The sequence below is a fragment of the Elephas maximus genome, chromosome 12, assembly GCF_024166365.1.
Source record: "Elephas maximus indicus isolate mEleMax1 chromosome 12, mEleMax1 primary haplotype, whole genome shotgun sequence".
In the NCBI taxonomy this organism is placed as follows: Eukaryota; Metazoa; Chordata; class Mammalia; order Proboscidea; family Elephantidae; genus Elephas; species Elephas maximus.
Window position 1 is genome coordinate 41419630 of NC_064830.1, and position 27534 is coordinate 41447163.

At 36.4% G+C, this 27534-nt stretch overlaps 1 protein-coding gene across 5 annotated transcripts in view; it reads right to left on the reverse strand.

Moving 5' to 3' along the window:
• Positions 1-27534, reverse strand: part of ATAD2B (ATPase family AAA domain containing 2B) — a 160834-nt gene that overhangs the window by 118842 nt on the left and 14458 nt on the right. For all 5 annotated transcript variants that reach the window (XM_049905124.1, XM_049905122.1, XM_049905123.1 and 2 more), the window contains exons 2-6: positions 11704-11855; positions 5346-5395; positions 4830-4983; positions 2768-2870; positions 1403-1511 (exon numbers count right to left, since the gene is read on the reverse strand). In XM_049905124.1, the coding sequence (XP_049761081.1) occupies positions 1403-1511; positions 2768-2870; positions 4830-4983; positions 5346-5395; positions 11704-11855 (568 nt within the window). The remainder of the gene's footprint in view (positions 1-1402; positions 1512-2767; positions 2871-4829; positions 4984-5345; positions 5396-11703; positions 11856-27534) is intronic.

Sequence of the window (27534 nt, forward strand, 5' to 3'; positions counted from 1 at the left end):
ACAGTTTCCTAGGTTGAGAGGCCCGACAGGCCTCAAAAGAAAACAGTACAACCCCTAGCCCTCCACTAGTATTAGTGACTCCTCTTTCTCTAAACTTCACCATTCACTCCTGAGTCCATAAATAAATTTGGTATTCAAATTATCAGAAACTTAGAGGCTACAGACAGCAAAACAACCTTTCAGTTAGAAGATACCTAAGTACAACAGAAGCCTCACTTAACAAGCAAATTTGCCCATAGCAAATGCCACACCAGATTAGGTCACTTAAATACAGTCATGCGCAGCCTAAGGTCCATTTGGGCAACATCCAACTGGATATACATCCATGGTCCCATAAAGTTATAACAGAGTTCAGAAATCCCCATCGGAGAACAGGACATGGGGGACATAACCAGATGTAGTAAACACAACAGCTTCCTGACGCGACACGGGTATCTCATGTATACGTTACCTTGCCAGATACATTAGCTGAAATCCAGTATTGTATGTGTACAGCATCTTGGCTATTTAGTCAATACAAATACACTACAGTATCCCATGTAGCTTTGCTAAGTATATACAGGCAGTTCCTGAGTTATGAACAAGATCCGTCCCTAAGACTGTCTTTAAGTCGAATTTGTAGGTAAGTCTGAACAGGCACATACGGTTCTTATTTAACATCAGTTGGTCAAATGTTTGTTTTAGTACATAGCATATATTTTCCCTTTCAATGCATACACTCGTAATCTTGGTGGCGTGTGGTTAAGTGCTACAGCTGCTAATCAAAGGCTCGGCAGTTCGAATCCACCAGGTGCTCCTTGGAAACTCTACGGGGTAGTTCTGCTCTGTCCTATAGGGTCACTATGAGTCGGAATCAACTCGACAGCACTGGGTTTGGTTGGCTTATGCATACATTGAAGAAACGCTGCCAAACCGTGAAATGTTTTCATGAGCATCACAAAGTAGTGTGTGTGTTCACTCTTACAAACCACTGTATTTAACTCAAATATTTAACATAATAGACTTTATGGCAGTCGGTTCTTAAGCGTGACCTGTCAGTAAGTCAGATTTTCGTAACCCGGGAACTGCCTGTAAGATGGTGTTTGCACAACGTCCAAAACACATAATGTCCTATTTCACAGAACGTATCATGGATGTTAAGCAATGCATGACTGTACTACCAAAGGCTAGTAATAAGGTACATTGTATAACAATGTATAATGTATAGCTAAAAGTATTTTTCCAGCTGAAAGAAAGAAAAACTTAGAATCCCTGCTCAATATAATTATTTCAAATTATACATTATAGACCTCAAACGCTAAAAATCATTCACTGAGCAATATTATGCATATATTACTTATAATATTTTTCTTCCCTCCAACCTAAACTTTCCAGTATTTATTTCATAAGGTGTTTTACAAACCTTCTTCTTCACCCTCAGTAGAAACTTCATGATGATTCTGTATACCATAGGTATTTCTTCTCAGTGACTTTCTTCGCCTCTTCACTCTTGAATACATATCCATATTTTCCTTTTAAAGAGGGAAATCTGTCAAATACTTAACACAGCATTTATTCCCTGCTACAAATACACTGAATCCAGTGGGTTACACCCACACTCAATAAAGTGGCAAGGCATATATTCATGAAAAAGGAGCTAATTGAACTCAAAAAATTTAAGGGGCAAAACGAAAGAAAATAAATCTTAGGAAATATTGAGAAATTTAAAACATACAATGCCAGGGACATACTCTCCCTCAAGCAAATCACAGCCTAGTAGGTGGCAGTAAAACAAATTAAATAACATAAAGAAAGACACGTGACAGGGAACACAACAGAGTCCCGGTCGGAGCAGGACAAAAGTGTGGAGCAGAACTGAAATTAATGTAAAAAGACCAGACTTAATGATCTGACTGAGACTAGAAGAACCCTTGAAGCCATGGCCCTTGCATACCCTGTTAACCCAGAACTAAAACCATTCCTGAGCCCCACTCATCAGACAAAGATTAGACTGAACTATAAAACATAAAATAATAGTCATGAAGACTGCTTCTTAGTTCAAGCAGATACACAAGACCAAATGGGCGGCTCCTGTCCGGAGACAGGATGAGACGGCAGGATGCAACAAGAGCTGATTGGATGGACACGGAAAACCCACGGGGAGTGTGCTATCAATTAAAGGGATTACAAGTAGTGTCGCATAAAATATGTGCATAAATTTTTGTATGAGAAATTAATTTGAGCTATAAACTTTCACCTAAAGCACAATTTAATAAAAAAGAAAGATATAAAATATTCTAAAATTCAAAGAGCTGACACTCCTCTTGTTACAGTAGGCAGCATTTGAAATGAACCTTGAAACAAAGAAGAATTACATCAGTCGCTAACCAGAAGTACTAGTAAGAGTAAAAGGTATGGGCAAGGATTTGCTACACTTGGACAATAGTATATAACAAGATAAAGTTGAAGCCAGGTTGTGAAGGTCAAGGTATTTTTAATTAATTAGGTACCCAATAAAAAAAAAATATCAAAGGTTCAAATCAGATGAGTGACAGAATCAGAGCTGGGCTTTAAGATCACTCATCTGGTAAAAGTGTAGTCTTCAGGGGCAGGATGTGGCAGATGGGATATGAGATAAGGTAATAAAATTCCAAACTAAACTGGAAAAGAAGAGGAGGAAACAAGTGTGTTAATCCTATAAAATCCAACTGCTGTTTACTCTCCATTTTAATTCCTCAATCAAAATAAAAAAAATACTTGCAAAGGTTGTTGCAGTTAATGCACTCACAAATTCTGTATCTGTCCACATTCGAAGTCGTTCCACTTCTCCTGATCGACGATTCCGTCTGATGTTAATGTTGTCCATTTCCTGTAGTACAGCTTCAGCAGTACTGCAGTCATATAAGAAAAGTAGGGTTTAAACAATGATGGGACTGTACAATGCATTATACATGAAAAAGAGTTCTTCATCAAAGCATAGTTAAATCATCTCTGATGTGTAACTGTACATATCAATTAACAATCTTTGTAACCAGCACCAATCAGAAGACAATGCCCAATTAAAAACATGGAACCAGAAAACTGAATAGGACAAAAAATGCTATCAACAGCCTGAGCACACAGGCTGTATCACTTGGTAACAACTTTTAACATCTTCTGCCTAAATTTATTAATTAAAATAGAGCCTATGAAATACACGATACCCTGGTGGCATAGTGCTTAAGAGCTATGCCTACTAACCAAAAGGCTGGCAGTTCAAATCTACCAGGCAGTCCTTGGAAACCGTATGGGGCAGTTCTACTCTGTCCCATAGGTCGCCATGAGTCAGAATCAACTATATATATGGCAACGGGGATAAAACTTAAGATTTTTGTTTATAAGGCTCCAAATAAATAAATCCATAATGATACTACAAATAATTGACTACCAGATCCATTGCACTGACAAAATTAAATAACTAATTCAGTCTTCTAAATGAAAGATGCTGCTAAGGATTATGCAGAATAAAGGGATTTGTAAAACATTTAAAGCCAGTATAAGGTTAGCTGAACAGTTATTTTCAGAAAATAGAGCAGGACACTCACATCCATAAAATACATGCTAACAACTTAGCAAATTTTATCTTTTTAACAAACATTTATACAGCATTTACTATGTGCCTAGACACTGATCTAAGTACTTAACAAATAGCAACTAATCCCCAAATCTGACAGGACTACTATAGCATATAAATCTCCTCTCCTGTCAAATAGGGATTACACTGATCTCTCTCTCCAGGGTGTTGTAAGGACTAAGCAGGATGACGAGTTATCTGAGAAAAACAGTTTCAATGGACGAAGATACTGAGCAGTCAGCTAGGCTCACTTCACTCAACTAAATGACTCAATACCACATACTGAGCCTGAAAACACCATCAATTCAAAATCTTGACTAAACAAACTACTACTTACTACATATCAATACTCAAACTTTATGTTGTTTGAAAATTATCAAAAACACAAATGTTTAATGAGCAAACATCAAAGAACTTAGTAGTGAGGACCAAATAAAATTACTTTTTATATTATAACTATGCACAAGAGCTTAAAACGGGCAAAAATTTAGCTATTATACAAATTGAATCAAAATCTAGTAAACTAAAAACTGACATTCTTTTAAAACTTAATTTATTAACTCAAATTAAGCTTTAACAGAATTGTATTTATTGCTACACCAGTACTTCAGTTATTCTGAAAAAGTCCTCCGTACTGAGAAGGGTGGGCAGGAGTGGGAAAGAAGAACGCAATGGTTCTGTTAAAGGTGATGGTATAATTTGGAAACGGATTAAGGTGCTGGCTGAACAACATGATGAACATAATTAATGTCATTAAACTGTATATATGAAGGTTACTGAAATATCAAATATTTTGTTAAATCTATTTTTACAATAAAAAATCGTTAGACGTATGTATTAGTTCTTTTTTAACATATATATATATACATATATATATACATATATAAAATATATATATACATAAAATCCCTGGTTGCATAATGGTTAAGCACTTTGCTGTTAACTGAAAGGTCAGTGGTTCAAACCTACCAGCTGCTCCTGTTTACATAAAAATTACAGTCTTGGATATCCTATGGGGCAGCTCTACTCTGTTCTATAGGGTCACTATGAGTCAGAATCGACTCGACAGCACATAACAACTGTGTATATGTGCATGCATGTGTGTGTATTCATATGCACACATACATAAAATTATAACTATGTATGTATGTATATGTGTGTATACATACATATATATATAACTAGTTTTAAAAATAAATTAATTAAATGAGATTGCTTATTGAATAAACATTCATACCTATTTACTAGTTGATCAAATAACAAACTCTGGTTCACACTTTCAAATCTGTTTTTCCTGGAACGACAGCTTTTTCTGACTTCCATGTCACCATTTATACAAGAAAGGTCTCCATCTCCCTTTTTTTCCCCGCGAAGAGGGTGGCTTCGAAGGGCTATAAGAAGAGAGATATTTCCATTTCAAAGTACAGAGTACCAAAAAAGAAAATGAAAAAACAAAATCAACAAATTACTTTTTTAAAAGACTACAAAAAAGTGAATATAACCACTTAAATACCTTTAATATTCAATAATCTAAAATTTCTATAACTGTTCTGCAATCTGTTATAATTTAAATTATTTCATTTGTGACTGATATCTTAAAGTTTATGTATGTTTTTATTATAACTAAAATCCAGCCATTTCCAATTGTATGCTGAGCACATTATTAAATTACTCTATTTTTCCCCACTTTAATGCTTACTCTAAAACCATTACACTAATTTCAATACTAACCAATTCATAACAGAATACTCACATAAGCTACTACGTCCGTTTGGTAATGTAGCACCAGGCTGAGAAGATAACCTAGAACACAATTATATTTAATATGCAAACACACCAACATTCATTTTAAAAAAGCAAGAAATGTAATACTGCTGAAATCATTTTAATCATTAAAATGTTAGCAATTTAATATTGCCTTTCAAGAGTAAAGATAACATTTTTTTACTCTCATATTGGTAAGACATACCAGCCAGGTAAGAGTCATTTTGTCACTTCAAGAAAAGTAACGGAACTTAACTCTGTCTTTGACTCTGTAAATTAAAATTCCAATAAAAAGGCTTAAGTTTAACATGCACCATAAAATTAACTGATGTCCTAAGTAGCAATGGTCACGGACTATTGGTTCTGATTGACAAAATAAAATTCAAACAATGATAAATTTATTTAACCAATGAGTTATAAAAGGAAAAAAGCATATGAACACCAATATAACTTAAGGATTTCATCAAAATATTTTGTTACACATTTTAAACTAATAAACAAAAATTTAACTGATTTCTCAACACAGTCATTTCATAATTCTTCCTTTTGATGGAGGAAGATAAACGTAAGTCACTAGGAAGGCACTATAACAATATCAAAACGCAAAGACGTATAAAAAAGTCATAGTAGTCTTCAGTATAATCAGAATGTTCAAAAATGAAAACTAACTTGCTATGTAATAAAAGAGCTGTCAACATTAACTTACAAACACATTTCTGAAGTGCCCAACAATTACTATTTTCACCAAAGATAACAAAAAAAATAAAACCCAAAGAGAAGGACAGACAGAAAACAGTAGTTACATACAATTATCTTCTGTTCTACATGGTTTACACAAATTGTTAACTAAATTGTTCTAACATTTTTGGTTACTCCAGCACTCTTAATATTGAATTACAAATATATATCTCAATGCCCCAGGATGACTGAGGGGTACAAACAAAAACTTAAATTATCATGCTTCTTCAGCCTGACCAAAAAAAAAAAAAAAACTCTAGCCCCTTCTACCCACCTCCAAAACAACAACAGTAACAAAACTACTTTGTCCTAGTATACTACCTTTCCAGCTTACAGAGCATTTCATTTTTAGCATGAATCTCAGAGTAGGAGTATGACTATAAGGTAATAAAATTGATTAATAGGTTGGACCTTACAAGATTATGTATGTATTTTAACAATGCTGCCATTGCATTATGCATGTCTAGAATTCTCTAGAATCTCTCTCAAAATACACTTATAACCACATAGAAAAATCAAATTTATTATTTCATAATTACACTTTGGCTTTTATCTAACATAGCATTAACTCAGTTTAAAGAATTTATTCACAAATCTTGGCTCCAAGTGAATTTTGGCTGTTTGCAAAAACCAAGTGGTTAAAATTTACATAGTTTAAATTATTCAACAGACTAAGATGTAGATACTAAAAATTGTTCCACAAAAAAAATCTGAAACCTTTCTGAACAATGGCAACATCATCAGAAAAAAGCACAATAAGCTTTTTGTCCACCCTCAAGAAAACAATGTTTACTTAGCTTTTATTTGGTTGCTAATAAAAGATCTGTTTAGAAAACAAAAACAACAAAAAACTTGTTCTTTAATCAATCCAATTACCTTACAGTCATGCTATTGTCATCTTTTCAACTTTATCATTTCTCTTTATTAAAAAAAGAGGAAAAACAGGAGAGAACTTGAAATACTTGGAGTACATAAAGAGAGAATACCAGAATTTTAAGGGTTGGCCTGCCTATACCATAACATATGTGGTCTCTGAAAAGTCTCTGAAAATCAATGTTCCCAAAAGTTAAACACTTAAAATGAAACCAGTCAGTGCACTATTTAAATGAATCTTCCAATAAATCCTTCATGATAAAGAAGGCACTTTCGTTCTTATTTTAAGAGGGAAGCTGGTGGGAGATCTTTTCCTGTATCTCTGTTTTGAGTTTTTTTAAAGTCAAGTCAGTATCACGTCACATGATTGGGACATTAGCATTTTCCAGTTTGAATTACCTGAAGCACATTACCAGTGCAACACCAGACTTAAAAATCAGTACTTATTCTCCTTTTCCCATATGAGCCCAAAGCACTTAAAGATTTATGAAGGTTCTAAACCTCAATTCAGAAAATGCCCAATTCTAGACCTAAGTCTCAAAGGACATCTAGGTCAACTGGCATAACAGTTCATAAAAAAAAATGTTCTACATCCTACTTCGGTGAATAGCATCTGGGGTCTTAAAAGCTTTTAAGCAGCCATCCAAGAAACACCTATTAGTCCTATCCCGTCCAGAGTAAAGGAGAATGAAGAAAATGAAAGATGCAAAGAAAATATTAGCCCAAAGAACTGAAAGGCCACATGAACTACAGCCTCCACCAGCCTGGTGCCCAGCTATCACCACCAACTGCTCTGACAGGGATCACAACAGATAGGGTATTGGACAGAGTGGGAGAAAAACATAGAACAGAATTCAGATTCACACACACAAAAAAAGAACAGAGGTACTGGCCTAATAGAGACTAGAGGAATCCCCGAGACTATGGCCCCTGGACACCCTTCTAACTTAGAACTGAAGCTACTCCCTAAGCCCACTTTTCAGAAAAAGATTACACAGGCCTATAAAACAAACAATAACACACATGAGAAACGTGCTTCTTAGTTCAATCAACTATACAAGACCGAATGGGCAACTCCTGCCGAAAAGCAAGACAAGAAGGCTGGAAGGGATAGGAAAACTGGATAAATGGACACGGGGATCCTGGGGTGTAAAGGGGGAGAGTGTTGTCACACTGTGCATACATTTTTGAATGAGAAACTAACTTGAGTTGTAAACTTTTACCCAACGCCCAATAAAAACATTTAAAAAAAAAAGGTAAATGCCCCAGCTCTAAAAGACCTTACCCAACCACTCTCTTGCCCAGTTCTAACAGACCTCAGCAGCAGTCCAACATAGGTGGTACATCCACTTCCACCTAACCTCACTACTCCATCTACCTGACCACAAAAGAAAACTTTTGGCATGCTACTTTTAAGTGTACAGTTAGTCTTGCCAGAAATTTAATTCTGTCTGTATCTTAGAATATGCCTTTCTATTACTCTAGAGAGATCAAACGCATGCCGTATTATTCAGGATGCTTACCCCAACAAAACCCACACACAGCCCTCAGGCTAAATAAATGTCTAGTGGCTAAATAAATGTACTCAAAATATTTGTTCTTTGGATCGACTTGACGGCACCGGGTTTTATAAACTATAAACATCTATTTAGGTTGTCATATATATTTGAGAATTTGTACATATAAGATAAAGAACATATGAAGCAATGCTGATATACTTGGGACTTCAGTTATACAAATAGAGATTTCCCCCACAAAAGAAAGCTCATGACCTATCTCAAAACACTTATGAAGATTCAGAAAATTCTACGTCTACTTTTACCTCTACCTTCATCCAGTTAAGGAACCCTCGTGGTGCAGCGGTTAAAGCAATCAACTGCTAACTGAAAGGTCAGTGGTTTGAAACCACCAGCAGCTCCTCAGGAGAAAGATGTGGTAGTCTGCTTCCACAGGGATTTACAGCCTTGGAACCCTATGAGGTCGCTATGAGTTGGAATCAACTTGACGGCAGTGGGTTTGGTTTTTGGGTTTTCATCCAATTACCTATGCCTAAAAAAGTTATTTCACCAATCCATGGTAATTTCTTTCAAGAATTTAGCAGTCTTCCTGACAGGGAACACAACAGAGAATACCTGATGGGGCAGAAGAACAGTGGGATGCAGACCTCAAATTCTCGGAAAAACATCAGACTTAATGGTCTGAAGAAGACTGGAGGACCCTAGAGGTCATGGCCCCCGGACCCTCTCTTAGCCCAAGACTGGAACCATTCCCGAAGTCAACTCTTCAGACAGGGATTGGATTGGACTATAACACAGAAAATGATACTGATGAGGAGTGAGCTTCAAGACTCAAGTAGACACATGGGACTATGTGGACAGCTCCTACCTGGAGGAGATATGAGAAGGCAGAGGGGGCCAGGAGCTGAATGAATGGACACGGGAATACAGGGTGGAGAGAAGGAGTGTGCCGTCTCATAACGGGGAAACCAACTAGGAGTACATAGCAAGGTGTGTATAAGATTTTGTATGAGAGACTGACTTGATTTGTAAACTTTCACTTAAAGCACAATTAAAAAAAAAAGAATTTAGCAGTCTTTGTAAAGTCCTTTAGGATTAGTTATTTTTCACAGCTAATAAAAAAAAATTTTTTTAATAACTAATACTTGTCTATATTCAGTTTTTTCCTCCACCTGAGCTGTATCTCTAACAAATTATTTTTTTGAAAGAACGTCAATAACTTTACTTTAGATGCTCATAGAGCTTAGATTACCAAAATAAAGGAAACAGGATACTGAGGTTCACAGCATAAAAACATAAACAAGCCTTCAACTAAATCCTGATTTTCATATATTTACAGTACAAGTTTTCCTTAAAATTCAATTATTTGGAATGTAATAGGTCAAATAGTATTTTCTTTTCGGGCTATCTGAAACACCAAAAAATTCTATTACTAATAGTTCAGTACTTTACTCTTATTCCTAGGTGAAAGTTTAACTCAAAAGACTTTTTAAACTTTGTGAGCCACTAAACATTCTTCTGACAAAACAGAATCAATAAATTTATTGGTAGAAATGTTTTAAGCTTTTTACTCAAAATGTACTTAAAGGAATATCACACCCTAAGGTACCTAATGGAAGTATAAGGACTCTCCCTACACTCCCCCACAAGAATTTTTGAGTCCTCTTCGTATAAAAACATACTCAAGATCAATTTGCATAAAAGGTCCTTTGAGTAGATAAGACATGGGAAATCTAGTGTATTATATACTCACACCTGAGTAACTGTCAAATTTATCTTTTAGTTAGAAGTCAAACTTAATAACAGAACATCTAAACCATATATTTAGAAAAATGATTCATTCATTTAATAAATACAGAGTACAGATTACAACAAGTAGATCATGTTTAAAAGTGTAATTAAATGCAGTAATCATTTTAAATAATATCATTATAATCGCCTGGACCTGTTCCATCTCACAGATGAATAAGTGTGGGAAAGGAAAAAAAAAAATCAAGACAGCATGATTCATGTATTTTCTACTTAGTTGCCAGAGAATGCAAAATAAAACATTTAAAATTAAGTGGTACCTCTTAGAGAACATGTTGTACTAAGTACAGACCCTTTAAAGACTAGTAAACTTACAGGGCCTGTCAAATGAATACGAAATACCTGAGAGTTCAATTTCCAATTTCTTCCTTTTTTTCAGTTTTTTGTTTTAGTTTCTGACGGGTTGAGGGAGAGGTTTGGAGGATTTCATAGTAAAAGGATTATTTTTAAAACATTTAAATACAAACACTTAATTTTCTTCTTCATTTTAATAAGAGTAAAGACAGTTTCTTTCAAGATGACAAGTATAACCCAAAAATTAGTTGTCTCTTCAATTAGTTTTTCCATTTGTATAATGATAGCCATTAAAGATAATAAAAAATGAATCTTACATATATATATAAAACTCCAAATTTTTTTTTAATTAAAGAATAACACTATCCAATATTTGCTTGTACATATAAAATCAAAACATTTTAAAATATTTCAAGAGAGAAAAAAGACAAAGGGTTTCCCTCTTCTGTTTGCAGCTGGGGCATCATCAGCACTTCTACATCAAAGATTCAGGCAATGATGAAAGTGAAAGATTCTGATTTAAATGTTTAGATTTTTTCTGTGAATGTGTGTGCCTATCCTACCTATATTGTTTACTTTGAAGCTGAGTAAAATTAAATTGTGCTCATAAATACTGGTTCAGACGCAGAGCAAATTTAAGTTGAAAAAAGTAACAGATGAAAAGACTTCTTTAAAAATTAATTTAACTCATTATACTTTAGTGTATCAAGTGGAATATTCAATAATTTTAGAAGGGGGAGATTTTATTTTCAAGTAAAAAATATAATTCTGACCCTATGTTTTTATTTGAATTTTCAGGACTATAAATACATATGCATATTCAAGACCTATTAAAGACCTTATTGTTCTATTAATAGTTTCTATTACTATACTACATATGTATTATATTGTATATACTACATAAAAAAAAATTTTTTTTTTATAAAGCAAATTTATTTTTTAGCATATTTGGAAAAAATAAAATTACATACAAAAATTGTAAAATTTACCACAACTTTATTTATAAGTATCTGCAGACACAAGTGGTTTTACAGGTTAAGAAAATTAGCATTAATAGCAACCCTGAATCAATCAAATAATTCATGAAAAACCGGTCAATGAGTTCTCTCTTCTCACCTGGACTGTCCAGTTGTTATGTTCCATTCCTCTCGCTGACCAGTACTTCGTGATTTTGATTTGTCTTTGCAAACAGAATCAGGTTGTTTCAAAGTGCGTTTGGCTGGTGGAGACACGTGGCTATCACTTAAACTACCATCAACTTCAGCTTTCTGAAAGACGAGGTTAAAAATGTGTGTTATCATCCCTACTAAAATGCACAGAATTGTTAATATTCTTGGATAATCAAGTACAATATTTATTCAAGCAGTATCTACTGAGATGAATTGACACAGTGGTTGCAACAATGGGCTCAAGTACAGCAACGATTGTGAGGATGGCGCGGGACTGGGCAGTGTTTCATTCTGTTGTACACTGGGTCGCTATGTCGGAACTGACTTGAGGGCACCTAACAACACAACGACTCAGCAGACAGAGCTGGGAAACATACGAATGTACAGGCATACATAGACATATATTTTAAATAAACACACAAATATGTACCTATTGCTATTGCTATACCTGTGTATAAATAATTTTTTTAAAAAACGAGTTTACACCAATGCTTCTAATGCTAGCTTTTGCCATTTTCAAGGCCTTCTCAGGCAGCGAAAAACCTGCTTCCATGTATCTTCAATACATTTATTTTTGTTCATTCAATTAAATCATTTGCTCAACGTAACCAATCTCTCAAGCATTCCAGAGTCCTTCTCCATCCATCACATTCCATTGTCCTCTCCCCAGCCCCACGTTCACAGATTCCAGGTAGGTACTGTCTCTGCACAGCAATCTTCCTCCTCTGTACCTCCTGATTCCTTTTCTTTAGGAAAGATTTAATGTATACGCTAATGTTTTATAATGTATTATTTTACATTACAGATCAATGTTTTAAAATATACACAATCATTTTCAATATGCTACACATTATGGATCGAATTGCGTCCCCAAAAGATATCCTGAGGTCCTAATCCCCGTACCCGTGAATGTGATCTTTTTGGGGGAAAGAGGGATTTTTCTTTGCAGATGTAATCAGTGAAATTAACAAAGTCACACCAGAGTAGGGTAGGTCCTAATCCTAACCCCTTCTGAGCGATGTCTTATAAAAAGGAAAAACAGACATGGAAACAGTCAACACATGGGGGAAGACAGACATCACTGCCAGGAATTGCTGGGCGGCCTCTAGAAACTAGGAAAGAGACATGGAACAGATCCTCTCTCAAAGCCTCCAGAGGGAATCAACACAGACAATACCTCCATAACAGATAAAATGATTTTCTGTTCTTTAAACCACCCATTTTGTGATAAGATAAAAACCAAAAACCCACTGCCGTCGAGTCGTTTCCAACTCATAGGAACCCAACAGAACAGAGCAGAATTGCCCCATAGGGTTTCCAATATTTTCAGAGTACTTGTTTAAAGGGTATCCAAGTATAACCTATAGAATTAAAAATTTTTCCCCAAAAGACCAATTTCTAATTTTGAGCTGTAATACAATTTACCCTAGTTTTAAAGCCACAAGCCACCTGATACTACAAACCACAAAAGGAATAACAATTAGAAATTCAAACACCAGAGTGTCTACAATCAAGGATAATAAACATGTTAGTTATATAACATACTCCACCATTTATTAGGTTAGGTTCTGAAGAAAAGCTGGTTAGCTACTGCCAAACTATCACCAATAAAAGGGTGGGGAAACCCATTTAATATGAAATTTAAGCATGTAATGATACTTTGTCCAAAAACACGATTACTGTACTTAACAAATGAATGCTTTTTAAATTGTGCTATTCACTTCTCCAGGCCTTTACTGTCTCCAACCTCCCACCCTTTAACAGAGGAAAGAACTGAAGCGCAGAGGTAATTCACATGGTTAAAATAACTGACAAAATTAGAGCATGAAACTAGAATTTCGATCCTTCCATTCCTAATATAGTTCTCTCTATACTACCTAAAACAATCCATCCAAGAATATCAAGGTTAAAGTGTGACTTAAAGGTCATCTAACTCAGTTACTCATTCAATACTTAATTACTCTTTACATTTGTTACTTCAACGAGGACCAATAGCTTGGGCATCATCCAGAAGCTTATCAGAAACGCAGAACCTCAGGCCCCACCCCAGACCTTCTGAATCAGAAACCATTTTAACAAGATCCCCATGTGATTCACATGCACATTAGGGTTTGAAAACCACTACTGGAGGGCATATACAAGTAATCACTGAGGAGGCAACTTCATGTGTTGTGAATACAGAAACTAATAATTGTAAACCAGCAATTTAAATAGCCCAGGCCAGCATTCCTCATTGCCATGGAATCCACTTCACACCTAAACAAGTTCTTCCCCATCCTTCAGATCCATCTGAAAACCCATTTCTTCCACTAAATCTTATCTGAACTGTCTAACCTAAATTGACTGCTACCCCAATTCGACACCACGTATTTCACCCTTAATTACATTCAACTTAGTATTTATGCATTTACCATTGTTAAAGCATCATGTCCAAGTCTTGAAATTCTAGCAAGATTTTAAGCTCTTTAATTTAAACACTTTTAATTCAACACAATTGTTGTGTGCTGTTGAGTCAATTTCAACTCAAGAGCAGAACTACCCCATAGGGTTTCCTGGGCTAAAATCCTTACGGAAGTAGATTGCCAGGTCTTTTCTCCAGTGAAGCAGCTGATGGGTTCGAACCACCATGTGAAGCAAAAACAACAAGCAAGATTTCTCCAAGCTTGTTCATAAATCATTAATAAGAATTATGAGAAGAAACAAAGAGGAGTTCATAGTCAAATAAGTTTAGGAAACAATGAGGTCCAAGTTTATTTGCTGCAGGACTTCTAAGAACTTCTAATACGAACTTCTATGTTTATATACTGTCTAAATCTTTGTTCACAAAGAATCTGTAGGTACTGAAGCTCCACAGATACACTCTGGGAATAAGCATAAAGACAAAAGTACAAAACAAAGAAGTAGTAAACTATTTTAAGTCTAGTAATTTTTAAAATATAGTAAATTATTTTAAGTCTAGTAATTCCGAGTATATAACTCTTTGAATATCAATTTAAATTAATCTGTATGTTTATTTACTGACCATTTTCATATGCTACCGGCTTTTTTCTCTTCCAGTCAAGAGTGTCTCTCATTGTGTTGTCCACACACCACCTGAATGAGAAATTACTTGGACTTCTCATTAAAGAAACATACCCTCCTAAACTAGAATCTCTGGAAGCGGGACATTTTCTAATGCAGGCCTCCAAATGATTCTTAGTACACTAAAGTTTGAGGACCTCTGGCATATATTTTAATTATATGTAAAATATATATCATCCTAACTGCTTCCCTATACTGTTGTACTTATCATGGTGGGGTTTCGATCATGACTTGGCTCTATGATAGAGACCTCAGAAAGAATAGTATTACAGAAGTCTCCTTCCCTCCAAATAAACCTAGGGATTTAAGTGAAGCAACAACTAAAATGTGAATAGGTACAAAATAATTACTTCAGTACCATTTTATTAACCTCAAGCTTTGGGAAAGCTTTTATTTACAAACCTGATACTAGTAACTCACCTTTAATAGGATGATTATAAGGCTTAACTTTTTCATCTCCACAGTATTTTACTAGCTAATTATAACCTAACCCTTTGAGGGAAGGCGTTACTGGTTTCATGACAAACATATTTAAGAGATTATACAATCTATCCACAGCCTAAGCAGTCTGTGTCAAAGAGATTACAATCCATGAATAAGAAAGGCATCACAAACTAAGGGAATAATTTCATTTAACGAACACTTACTGGGAACCTACTGTGTACATGGAATCCCTGGGTGATGCAAATACTTAACCACTAGGCTGTTAATCTACATAAGATATTCAGGGTGGCGGGGAGGGAAGAAGACCTCACTGAAGTCAGGAGACAATCTATTCAGCTGACAGTCAACTATGATACATGCCATATTATAGTAAGCAAATATACTTAACATAAGCATGTAATATTGTTGTAACTGTCAATCAAACAGATTGTGTACTGAGTTCAATAAAGTCTTATTCTTTTTTACAACCCCCCCCCCCCATATCTTATGTACACAGTACCACCAGTTGCTGTGGGGTCGATACCTACTCAAGGTAACCTTGTGTGTGTCAGAATAGAACTGTGCTCGACAGGGTTTTCAACAGCTGATCTTTTGGAAGTAGACTACCATGGCTTTCTTCCAAGGCACCTTTGATGGAAGTACTACACAGAAGTGCTCACCATCCATCAATTTGCCGTGCTATGGATGGTATGATACTGGAAGCTATGCCACCAGTGTTTCAAATACCAGCAGGGCCACCCATGGTGGAGAAATTCCAGCAGAGCTTCTAGAATCAGACTAAGAAGAAAGGCCTGACAATCTACTTCCAAAAATTAGCCAATGAAAACATGAAGGTAACAACTGAACACTGTCTGATATAGTGCTGGAAGGTGAGCTCTTCAGACTAGGAACCAAAAAAAAAAAACCCATTTCTGTCAAGTTGATTCCGACTCATAGGGACCCTATAGGACAAAGTAGAACTGCCCCATAGAGTTTCCAAGGAGTAGCTGGTGGATTCAAACTGCCAGCCTTTTGATTAGTAGCCATAGCTCATAACCACTGTGCCACGAGGGCTTCTTCAGATCGGAAGGCATTCAACATACGAGTGGGGTAGAGCTGCCTCCTCAAAGTAGCGTCTACTTTACTGATTGGATGGAGTAAAGCTTTTGGGGACCTTCACTTGCTGATGTGGCATGACTCAAAATGAGAAGTATCAACTGCAACCATTCATTAGTAATCTGAATGTAGAATGTATGAAATATGAATCAAAGAAAATTGGAAGCCATCAAAAAGAAACTGAATGCTTAAAGATCAATATCTAGGTGTTAGTGAGCTGAAATAGACTGGTACTGGCCATTTTGGATCCAACAATCATATGGTCTTCTATGCTAGTAACGACAAAACTGAAGCATTGCATTCATCAATAAAAAGAACATTTTGAGATCTACCCTGTCAGTGATAGGTTAACATCTATATGCCTACAAAGAAGACCAGTTACTACTACTATTATTCAAATTTACACACCAACCATAAATGCCAAAGATGAAGAAATTGAAGATTTTTATGAACTGCTACAGTCTGAAATTCACTGAATGTGCAATCAAAATGCATTGATAATTACTGGTGATTCGAATGTAAAAGTTAGAAACAAAGAAGATGAATCACTAGATGGAAAATACAGCCTTGGAGATAGAAACGACTCCAGAGAGCATATGGCAGAATTTGGCAAGACCAACAACTTATCCGTCATAAATACTTTTTTTTCAACAGCAAAATTGATGTCAATCTACATGGACCTCACCAGATGGATTATACAGGAATCAAATAGACTACATTTGTAAAGGCAATGAAGAGGCTCAATATCATCAGTCAAGACAAAGTCAGGGGCCAATTGCAGAACAAACTATCAACTGCACATGTGCAAATTCAAGTTGACGCTGAAGAAAATCAAAGCAAGTCCAAAGTACAACCTTGAATACATTCCTTCTGAATCTGGAGACTATTTCAAGAACAGCTCTGAGTAGCAGCGGCCATCAATTGGTCTCAACCCACCTGGAGCAAAGGAGAATGAACAATACCAAAGACACAAGGAAAATATGAGCCCAAGAGACAGAAAGGCCACATAAAGCAGAGACTCCATCAGCCTAAGACTGGAAGAACTAGATGGTGCCCGGCTACCACCAATGACTGCCCTGACAGGGAACACAACAGAGAATCCTTGATGGAACAGGAGAAAAGTGGGATGCAGAACTCAAATTCTAGTAAAAAGACCAGACTTAATGGTCTGACTGAGACTGGAGGGACCCCACAGGACATGGCCCCTGGACTCTCAGTTAGCCCAAAACTAAAATCATTCCTGAAGCCAACTCTTCAAGCAACGATTAGACTGGACTATAAGACATAAAATGCTACTGGTGAGGAGTGTGCTTCTTAGCTCAAGTAGACACATGAGACATGTGGGCAGCTTCTGTCTGGAGGTGAGATGAGAAGGCAGAGGCGGACAGAGCTGGTTGCATGGACACAGGGAATACAAGGTGGAGAGGAGGGGTATCCTGTTACATTACAGGGAGAGCAACTAGGGTCACATAACAATGTGTGTTTAAGTTTTTGTATGAGAAACTCACTTGAATTGTAAACTTTTACTTAAAGCACAATTTAAAAAAAGAAAAAAAAAGAATAGCTTTGACGCACTGAACACGAATGACAGAAGACCAGACTAGTTGTGGGAAGACATAAAGGACGTCGTACATAAAGAAAATGAAAGATCATTAAAAAGACAAAAAAGAAGGAAAGGACCAAAATGGATGTCAGAAGAGACTCTGAAATGTGTTCTTGAGTTCAGAGAACAGAAGAAATGGTGAAGTAAAAGAGATGAACAGAAGATTTCAAAGAGAAGTTGAAGAAGACAAAGTAAAGTATTATGAAACATGCAAACACCTGGAGTCAGAAAATCAAAAGGGAAGAACATGATCAGCATTCCTCAAGCTAAAACAACTGAAGAGAAAATTCAAGCCTCAAGTTACATTACTGAAGGATTCTAAGGACAAAAACTGAATGACACAAGAAGCTTCAAAAGAAGACAGAAAACATGGAATCACTGTACCAAAAAGAACTGGTCAACATTCAGCCATTTCAGGAGACAGTATATGATCAAGAACCACTGGTACTAAAAAAAGAAGTTCAAACCGCACTGAAGAAACTGGCTAAAATCAAGGCTCCAGGAATTGAAGAAATACCAATTGAGATGCTGCAACAAAAGAACGCAATGCTGGAACGCTTACATATCTATATGAAGAAATTTGGAAGACAGTGACCTGGCCAATTGATTGGAGAATTTTGCCCATTCCAAAGAAAATCAAAGAGTATTTGGAAATTATCAAATAATATCAATATCACACACTAGCAAAATTTTGCTGAAGATTTATTCAAAAATGACTGCAGCCATACATAGAAATTCAAGGAACCAGAAATTCAAGCTGGATTCAGAATAGGACGTGGAATGAGGGATACCACTGCTGATGTCAGATGGATCTTGACTAAAAGCAGATAATACCAGAAACATGTTTACCTGTGTTTTATTGACTATGCAAAAGCATTCTACTGCGTAGATCGTAAGAAATTATGGATAACATTATAAAGACTGGGAATTCCAGAACTTTAATTGTACTTATGGAGAACCTGTATACAGATCAAGAGGCAGTCATTCAAACAGAACAAAGGGATAATGCGTGGTTTAAAATTGGAAAAGGTGTGAGGCAGGGTTTAGCCTTACTTATACAAACCATATGCTGAACAAATGATATGACAAGCTAGACTAAAACAATGTGGCATCAGGATCGGAGGAAGATTCATTAAGAACCTGCAATACGCAGATGACATAACATTGCTTGCCGAAAATGAAGATGACTTAAAGCACTTACTGAAGAAGGTAAACGACCACAGCCTTCAGTATGAATTACGCCTAGACATGAAGAAAATGAAAATCCTCACAACTGGACTGATAAACAACATCATGATAAATAATGAAAAAACTGAAGTGGTCAACAATTTCATCCTACTTGGATCAACAATCAATGTAAGTGGAAGCAGCAGTCAAAAAAAAAACCAAATGACATATTGCGTTGGATAAATCTGCTGCAAAAGATCTCTTTAAAGTTTTAAACAGCAAAGATACGCCTTTCATGACTAAGGAGCACCTGACCCAAGCTATGGTCTTTTTAACTGCCTTATATGCACAAGAAAGCAGGGCAATAAAATAGAAGACAAAAGAAGAATCAATGTATTTGAACTGCAGTGTTGGCAAAGAATACTGAATATACCATGGACTGCCAGGAGAACAAACAAATCAGTCTTAGAAGACATACTGCCAGAATGCTCCTTAGAAGCAAGGATTCATACCTCATGCACTTTGGACATGTCATCAGGAAAAGACATCGTGTTTGGTAAAGCAGAGGGTCAGCAAAAATGAGGGAAACTCTCAATAAGATGCATTGACACAATAGCCGTAACAATGGACTCAAACATACCAACAATCATGAAGATGGCGTAAGACTGGGCAACATTTTATTGTGTTATACATAAGGTCGCCAGGAGTCGGAGCCGACTCGATAGCAATCAACATAATAAAAGTGCTCAGTTCTCTGAAAGTGAAATACAAGAAATGATTACTGATAGTAGAGATAAAGGAAGACATGACAGATGATGTGGACTTCAAAAGATGATTGAGTTTTCTATAGGAATGGAAAAACATTTTGTAACATAATAATGGAGCACAGAATGGTCAAAGGAACATGGCTTAAAGGTGAGATAACTTCCAAGGGACATATAAGAGTTATAATGTCAAACGCTAAAAAAACAAAAAGTAAAATGAAAAAATAAAGTCATCCATACTCAGGTGACCTTTTCCTCTAATTTCTAACTTTCTGAAATAATTCGATAATTTTTTTTCCAGTTTGCAAAATCAATTTCTCCTCAAGTCTCAGAGTCTCTTAAACTATAACTCATCAGCTACCAAAAATACCACTCTTCTGGCATAAATCTCCCAAAATTAGGCAAAAGAACTTGAAACTAATGAAGGAGAAAAGAATTCACACTACTCTGGCTGTCAACTATTTAACACATTTATTTTCAGTACAGGGAGCCCTGGTGGTGCAATGGTTAAGCTCTAGAGTGCTAACCGAAAGGTTGGCGGTTCAAACCCATCCAGCTGCTCTGCAGGAGAATGACCTAGCAATCTGCTTCCATAAAGGTTACACCCTAGACATAAACAGAATTCAAAACATTACCAACAATGCACAAACACCAGAAGAGAAACGACAACAGCGACGTATTTAACAAATATTTATTGAGACATTTATATAAGGCCCTGCCCCAAAGAAGCCTTGCTGACCAGATAAGAATTTGTTAGGTACCCTGAATAACAATATTTAACTATGTATACTTCCCTTTTGTATCACTTAAAATTGTAACTAAACACGTGTATAGCTATTATTTATTTTCTGCCTCTCCAAACATAAAATATGCGCCATGAGAGCAGGACCACATCTATTTTGTTCACTACAGGATATCTGATGTCTCCAACAGCTTGTTGTAGACAGATGTGCATACTTAATGAATAACTGAATGACAAAGTCACAAACCAAAAAGTATCTATACAACTTTACTATAAAAGCAGACAAAACCAGTGCCATTAAAAAAGTAAAAGTTCCATGCAATCTGTGGTACAAAGTAATTTCCAACTTCTGGGGGATTCAAACAAAGCATCAGAAATTAAACTTGAGATGGGTGTTAAAAAAATGAGTAAGTTATCAGTTCTCTGAGGAGAGATCTGATATACTACAAGATGGGGGAGCTTAAAAAAAAAAAGCAAAAGTACAAAAGAATAAAATGTTAAGGGAAGAGCAAAAATAGCTGAATATGCGGGATATAGTGAAAGATCGATTACAAGTGGAATGTCATTTGAGGGCAGGTCAGAGCTTTAAAGGCCATCAATAAAACCTAGAGCCTAGACTTTAAAGACAAAAAGAATGCACCTAAGTGTAGCATTAAAAAATCAGACAGTGAAGGAAATAAGTGAATTAGCAGATCACTGGAGTCCCTGGGTGGTGCAAACAGTTAACTTGTTCAGCTGCAGCTGAAAGGTTGAGGTTCAAGTCCACCCGGAGGCACCTTAGAAGAAAGGCCAGACAATCACCTTCCAAAAAATCAGCCATTGAAAAACCCAGTTCTGCTTTGACACACACGGAGTTGCCATGAATTAGAATCCACCGAAGACAACTGGCAGGAATAATTCACGACTTGGTGGGCTTATCTAGAATTGTGAAAAAGAAAATAAATCAATTTCAGAAAGTAGAGTAAGTAGCAGACTAGCGAGACCAGTATTCAAAATAAAGACAATAAGGGAAGGTGTAATATGTCATCGTAGTCATTATTGTTGCTGTTGTTGGAGGGGAGGTAGGCAGACCAGTGTCGAGGTAGAAGTGTAAATGGAGAATTCTGATTCGCTAAGTTAGGTTTGGAATTCTGGCCAGAAATCTTGGAAGATGCCTATGTCTAGTAGGCTGTGGGAAATACAGCTGAGATGTAGTCACGTGAGGACTAGAGATAGATATATGAAACAGGACAATAACAGAAAAGGACCGTAGGTAATATGCAGAATGAAAAACAAGAGGGCAGAAGTCTGAAGCTTTAAAAACGTTTGCATGAAAGGGGTGAGCAAAAGCGATATAATAGAAATCGTAGGAAAACATAGTGTCTCACTGAAAGAGGGGGAGTTGAACTTTGCTCCAAAAAGACTAAAACAGGACTAAAGCTAGCTGATAAGCCTGTGGATTTTGTAATTATGAGGTCATTTTAACTTCTAATAGGGCAAGTTCTGTGAACCGGGTGGAAATTGCCAGGTAAAGAAATGAGTGAGTGGTGAGAAAGCACATATGAGTACAGAGCCACTCTTGTAAGGAGTTTCAGAAATAAAACAGTAGTCTGAAGATATTACAAACTCCGGGAAGTCAGGATTCACTTATAAACAGATGAGAAAGAACCACGGGAAATAAAAAAATAATTTTTTAAAAAATATTTTAAGACTAAGATAACTGATAAAAGAATCCCAAAGAGGCAAGAAAGAGAAAACAGAATAAGAACATTTTTCCCAAGTTAGAACAGAAAGTGTATGAGTACAATCTTTCCCAATTTCCTTTTTATAGGAGTCTTTTTTTTTTTTTTTTTTGTCTATCTTTTACTTTACGAGTACTCCTGTTCTCATGAGAAAGCTTAGGAGTGCAGTTGATTTCTTTTTCTTGCGTTTATAAAAAGAATACACGGAGGCAGTGGTTACCATGACTGCAGAAAACAAAACTCACACTGCTATTTATTTACTTAGGGCCAGCACTATTCCACAAAACCCTGAAACTACAGGCACACAAAACATCCTAAATTTTCCTTCAAATATCCAAGAGCAACTGGCTTACCAGTTTTAATACTTCTAAACAATCATCACAAAATAATACAGAAAGAGAAAAAACATGTTGTTTTGTGGGGTCGAGTGTGTTGTGTGGGTCCAACTCATAAAAAACTCATAGCGACCCTATATATGAGAGTAGAACTGCCCCGTAGGGTTTCCTAGGCTGTAAGTATTAACCGGAGCAGTTTCCCAGGTCTTTTCTCCCACTGAGCAGCTGGTGGGCTCAAACTGCTGACCTCTGAGTTAGCAGCCAAACGCTTAACCACTGTGCACCAGGGCTTCTTGAAAAAATACACAGAAGTGAGCAACTTATTGAGGAGTTTTTGTAGAAAGATAAAACCCATCTATAATAATTTTCTTTATAGAAGACAAGGAAAATTTTTTTAATGTGAAAATACTACATTACTTAAAATGCGAAAGAGACAATGTACGTTACTGAAAAATGCCAGACTTAGAGTTGGGCAGAATCAGTTTTATACTGCAGCACTGCCGCTGTAATTCAAAAACTCCTATCTACCTCCTAAAACCGTCAGAAGAATTGGGTAAGGCAGTATAAGTAATAAATACCACATGTATGGCCTGACAGTGGATACAGTCTCAAGTTACTTACTTGGCTTTGTGGGATTAATATAACTTCCTGAATCTATTAATTAGCACAAGGACTAATTCCTTACACAAACAAAATTTATTAAACACCTATTCTTATGTTAGACACTAGAGATATATAATAGTCTCTGCGCTTCAAGGGAGTGAAAGTCTAACTCCTTCAATTAGTCAATAAAAATGTATAAAAACTTACGATACCCAGTGCTTAGAGTATTAGAAAGTGGGGTTGCTGTGTGTCATCGAGGCAATTCTGACTCATAGTGACCCTATGGGACAAAACAGAACTGACCCACAGGGTTTCTTAGGTTGAAATCTTCTTACAGGAGCCAATCAACAGGTCTTTTCTTCCGCAGAACGGCTGGTGGATTCAAACCAAAGACCTTGTTGATTCTGACTCACAGAGGCCCTACAGGACAAAGAAGCACTGTCCCTTGGATTTCCAAGGCTGTAATCTTTACAGAAGCAGACTGCCACACATCTTTCTCCGGTGGAACAGCTGGTGGGTTGGAACTGCCAATCTTTTGGTTAACAGCCAAGCACTTAGTCACTGCACCACCAGGGCTCCACCAATAAGGAGCGGTTAAATAAATGATGGTGTACTGATATAATGAAATATTAGAAACCCATCAAAAAGAACTGATACGGCTGATTTTTCAGAAGTAAATCTCTAGGCCTTTCTTCCGAGGCACCTTTGGGTGGACTCAGTCAGCTATGCAGTTAGCAGCTGAGTGCGTTAACCATTTGCACTAACCAGGCACTCCAAGCACACATAGTAATTAGAAAATAGACACAGGAAGTAATTTTTTAAAACATTTTTAAAGGAAAATAAAAGGGTAAGCTAAAGCAGATTTCGAAAAGACTTCAAGGAGGAGGTGGGTCCAAAAGTGAACCTTAACAGACGTGATACAATTTAGAAAAAAAAAAAAGAAATCCAAAGAAAAACAGGAATGAATACACTGAGTGAGTTACTAAGAAGACTGATTTAAGCAGAAAATCAGAAGACAAAAGAGTCAACTATATTCAACAGGGAAAACCCAAACATTTTACTTAGGATGCAAACCTTGTGCTTGGTTTATCCGGGCACTGGACATGGAACTTTCTGATGTAAAATGTTTAGGTAAGTAAATTATTCACCCACACAACGTAAACTAAAGATATACTACCATAATATAAGTCAGACAGGATTTCGAGCACAGCTAAACAGTGACATATTGGTTCATTTTTCTAAACACATCAAGTCTAGTAACTTTTATATAGCTGTTAGATTTCCTTTCCTTGCTATTAAGTGCTTTAGAAGTTCTCTTCACATCTTAAAAAAGTAAATACTTTTCAAAGTATTTCTACACAGTACTTAGTAATTATAATTCAAAATGTCATTAATACTAAATTTTTGAAAATCTATGCCTGGAATACAGTTAATATAGATCTATTATAAATTACTTTGGAAGATGAAAAGAAAAATTCAAATTTCAACTATTAGAAGTCATAAGGAATTTCATTTAGCAAATTTTATAGCAGTTTACAAATGAAATTTACTTTTCCAATATATTTTATGTTTGCGAAGTTTATCTTAAATGTACAAAATTTTAAAAATATATGATTAAGAGTTTGAACCAAAGCTATCATTATAATTTTGAAAATCAATCTCCAAAATAGAAACGGCTATTTCTCCCCACTCAAGCATGGAGCCCTGATGGCACGGTTAAGAACTATGGCGAGCTATGGCTGCTAACCAAAATGTCAGCAGTTCGAATCTACCAGCCGCTCCTTAAAAACTCCATGGAGCAGTTTTACTCTGTGCCATAGGGTCGCTATGAGTCCGAATCGACAGCAACAGGTTTGGATTTTTTTTTGTTTCAGAGCCATTATATTCTCCACACTAGTCAAGGGCATTTAATTCATTTTTTAAATCAACTCCCAATATATCTATTGGTTAAAAAACAAAAAGCAAGATTGGGCAACTGTCCTTATTTATAAAATGAAACAAAGCACCAAAAATATACCAGTACATCTTATTTTAAATTAAGAAAAATAAGGAAACAGGATTAGCAACACACAATCAAAACTCTCCACTGGCTTTTACAATGTTAATAGATGCGATTAATAAAAGCCAGTTGCTACTGAGTCAGTTCCAACTCATGGCAATCCCATGTTTCAGGGTACAACTGTGCTCCACAGGGTTTTCACGGCTGTGCTCTTTCAGAAGCAGACTGGCAGGCCTTTCTTCTGAAGCATCTCTCGGTGGGTTAGAACCACCAACCTTTCGGTTAGTAGCTGTATGTAACCGTTTGAGCCATCCAGGGACTCCTCACAATTAACAGTAAGTCTTAAAATTCTTTGTTGCCACACAGCGCAATCCCTTATTTAATACCCTGAAGTTCCCAACAAAGGTGTTTAAAGCAGGGTTAAAACAAAAAAACTAAACCAACTGCCACTGAGTCAACTCCGACTCACGGCAACCCCATGTGACAGAGAACAGAACTGCTCCACAGGGTTTCCTGGCTGTAATCTTAATGGAAACAGACCACCAGGCCTTTCTTCTGTAGCACCGCTGAGTGGGTTTGGACTGCCAACCTGTAGGTTAGTGCTCAAGCACAAATTATTTGCACCTCCTGGGATATTTTAAATCAGGGTTAAAAACCCATTGCTGTGGAGTCGATTTCAACTCATAGCAACCCTAATGGGCAGAGCAGAAGTACCCCATAGGGTTTCCAACCCTGGTGGCATAGTGGTTAAGAGCTATGGCTGCTAACTAAAAGCATGGCAGTTCGAATTTGCCACGCGCTCCTTAGAAACTGTGTGTGGCAGTTCTCCGCTATCCTATAGGGTCGCTATGAGTTGGAATTGACTCGACAGCAATAGGTTTGTTTTTGCCTTTTTTTTTTTTTTTTAGGAAGCAGACTGCCACATCTTTCTCTCCCGGAGCGACTGGTGGGTTCCAACCACCAATCTTTTGGTTAGGAACCGAATGCTAAGCTACTGTACAACTGAAAAAACAAACAAACCAAACCCACTGCTGTCGAGTTGATTCCAACTCATAGCGACCCTATAGGACAGGGCAGAACTGCCCCACAGAGTTCCCAAGGAGCACCTGGTGGATTCAAACTGCCCACCTCTTGGTTAGCAGCAGTAGCACTTAACCACTACGCCACCAGGGTTTCCACTGCACCACTAAAAAACTAGGGCTTGATAAATCAGGGTTAGGTTCTCCTATTACATGCTCCCACAGCACTATTTCTTCATTACACAATTATAAGTATATTTGTTTAATATCTGACTCTCCCTCTACAATGAAAGCACCACGAGAAGAAACCCTGCCAGTCCTGTTCAGTACTGTATTCTCAGGTTTTACAAAATGACTGACAGAAAGCTGCTCTTAGTATTTGTGAATTTAATATGTGTTCACAAGCATGCGTGAATCAACAGTGAATTATCTTCTCTAATCCTAAAATTGTTTGATATCTCTTACATGGAAAAAAGAAAAGGGCAAGAGAAAACAATTTTTCTCTTATCAATATTATTATTGATCACAAAAGCAGCAGCATATATGCCAGATGTTATGCCAATGCTTGACATTATCATTAATCCTTACAACTCTAAGATATAAATATTGTTATAATCTCTACTTAACAGATAAGGAAACTATGACTTAGAAAATTTAGAACTATAATTTTCTCAAAGTCACACACAGCCAGGACTCTCGAATTTGCCTTAGGCCAAAGCCCATCCTATTAATACAGTGGCCAGGTAATTTATCATCCAAAGATTGAAATACAGAATTAGGGCACTAATAATTATGTTGGAAAAAGTTTATATTGTGAATGTGCCAGGCAAACTAGGACTGTCCTGGGCAAACCAGGACTTCAGTTCACCCTATTAACCACTAACCTCAGCAAATCAAGAAAAGCTCTTTATTTAAAAGAAAATTATTGTTTGGTTTTTAACTATGTTAAATTCTCAGACTTCAGGACATTGATGAAACAGAACTACAAAATATGCTGAAACCCTTACATAAATTATTCCAGGGTTATGGTCATTTATCAACGTGAAAACTTACACACTAATTACATTAATTAGCAAAATTCTGTAACACATGAGGTTGCCATGAATCAGAATCAACTCAACACACAACATACAAAACTCTTTAAAGAAGGCTTTAATAAACGACAAAGAAGACACTAATTAAGTAAGTTTAATTTCCCTTCATTT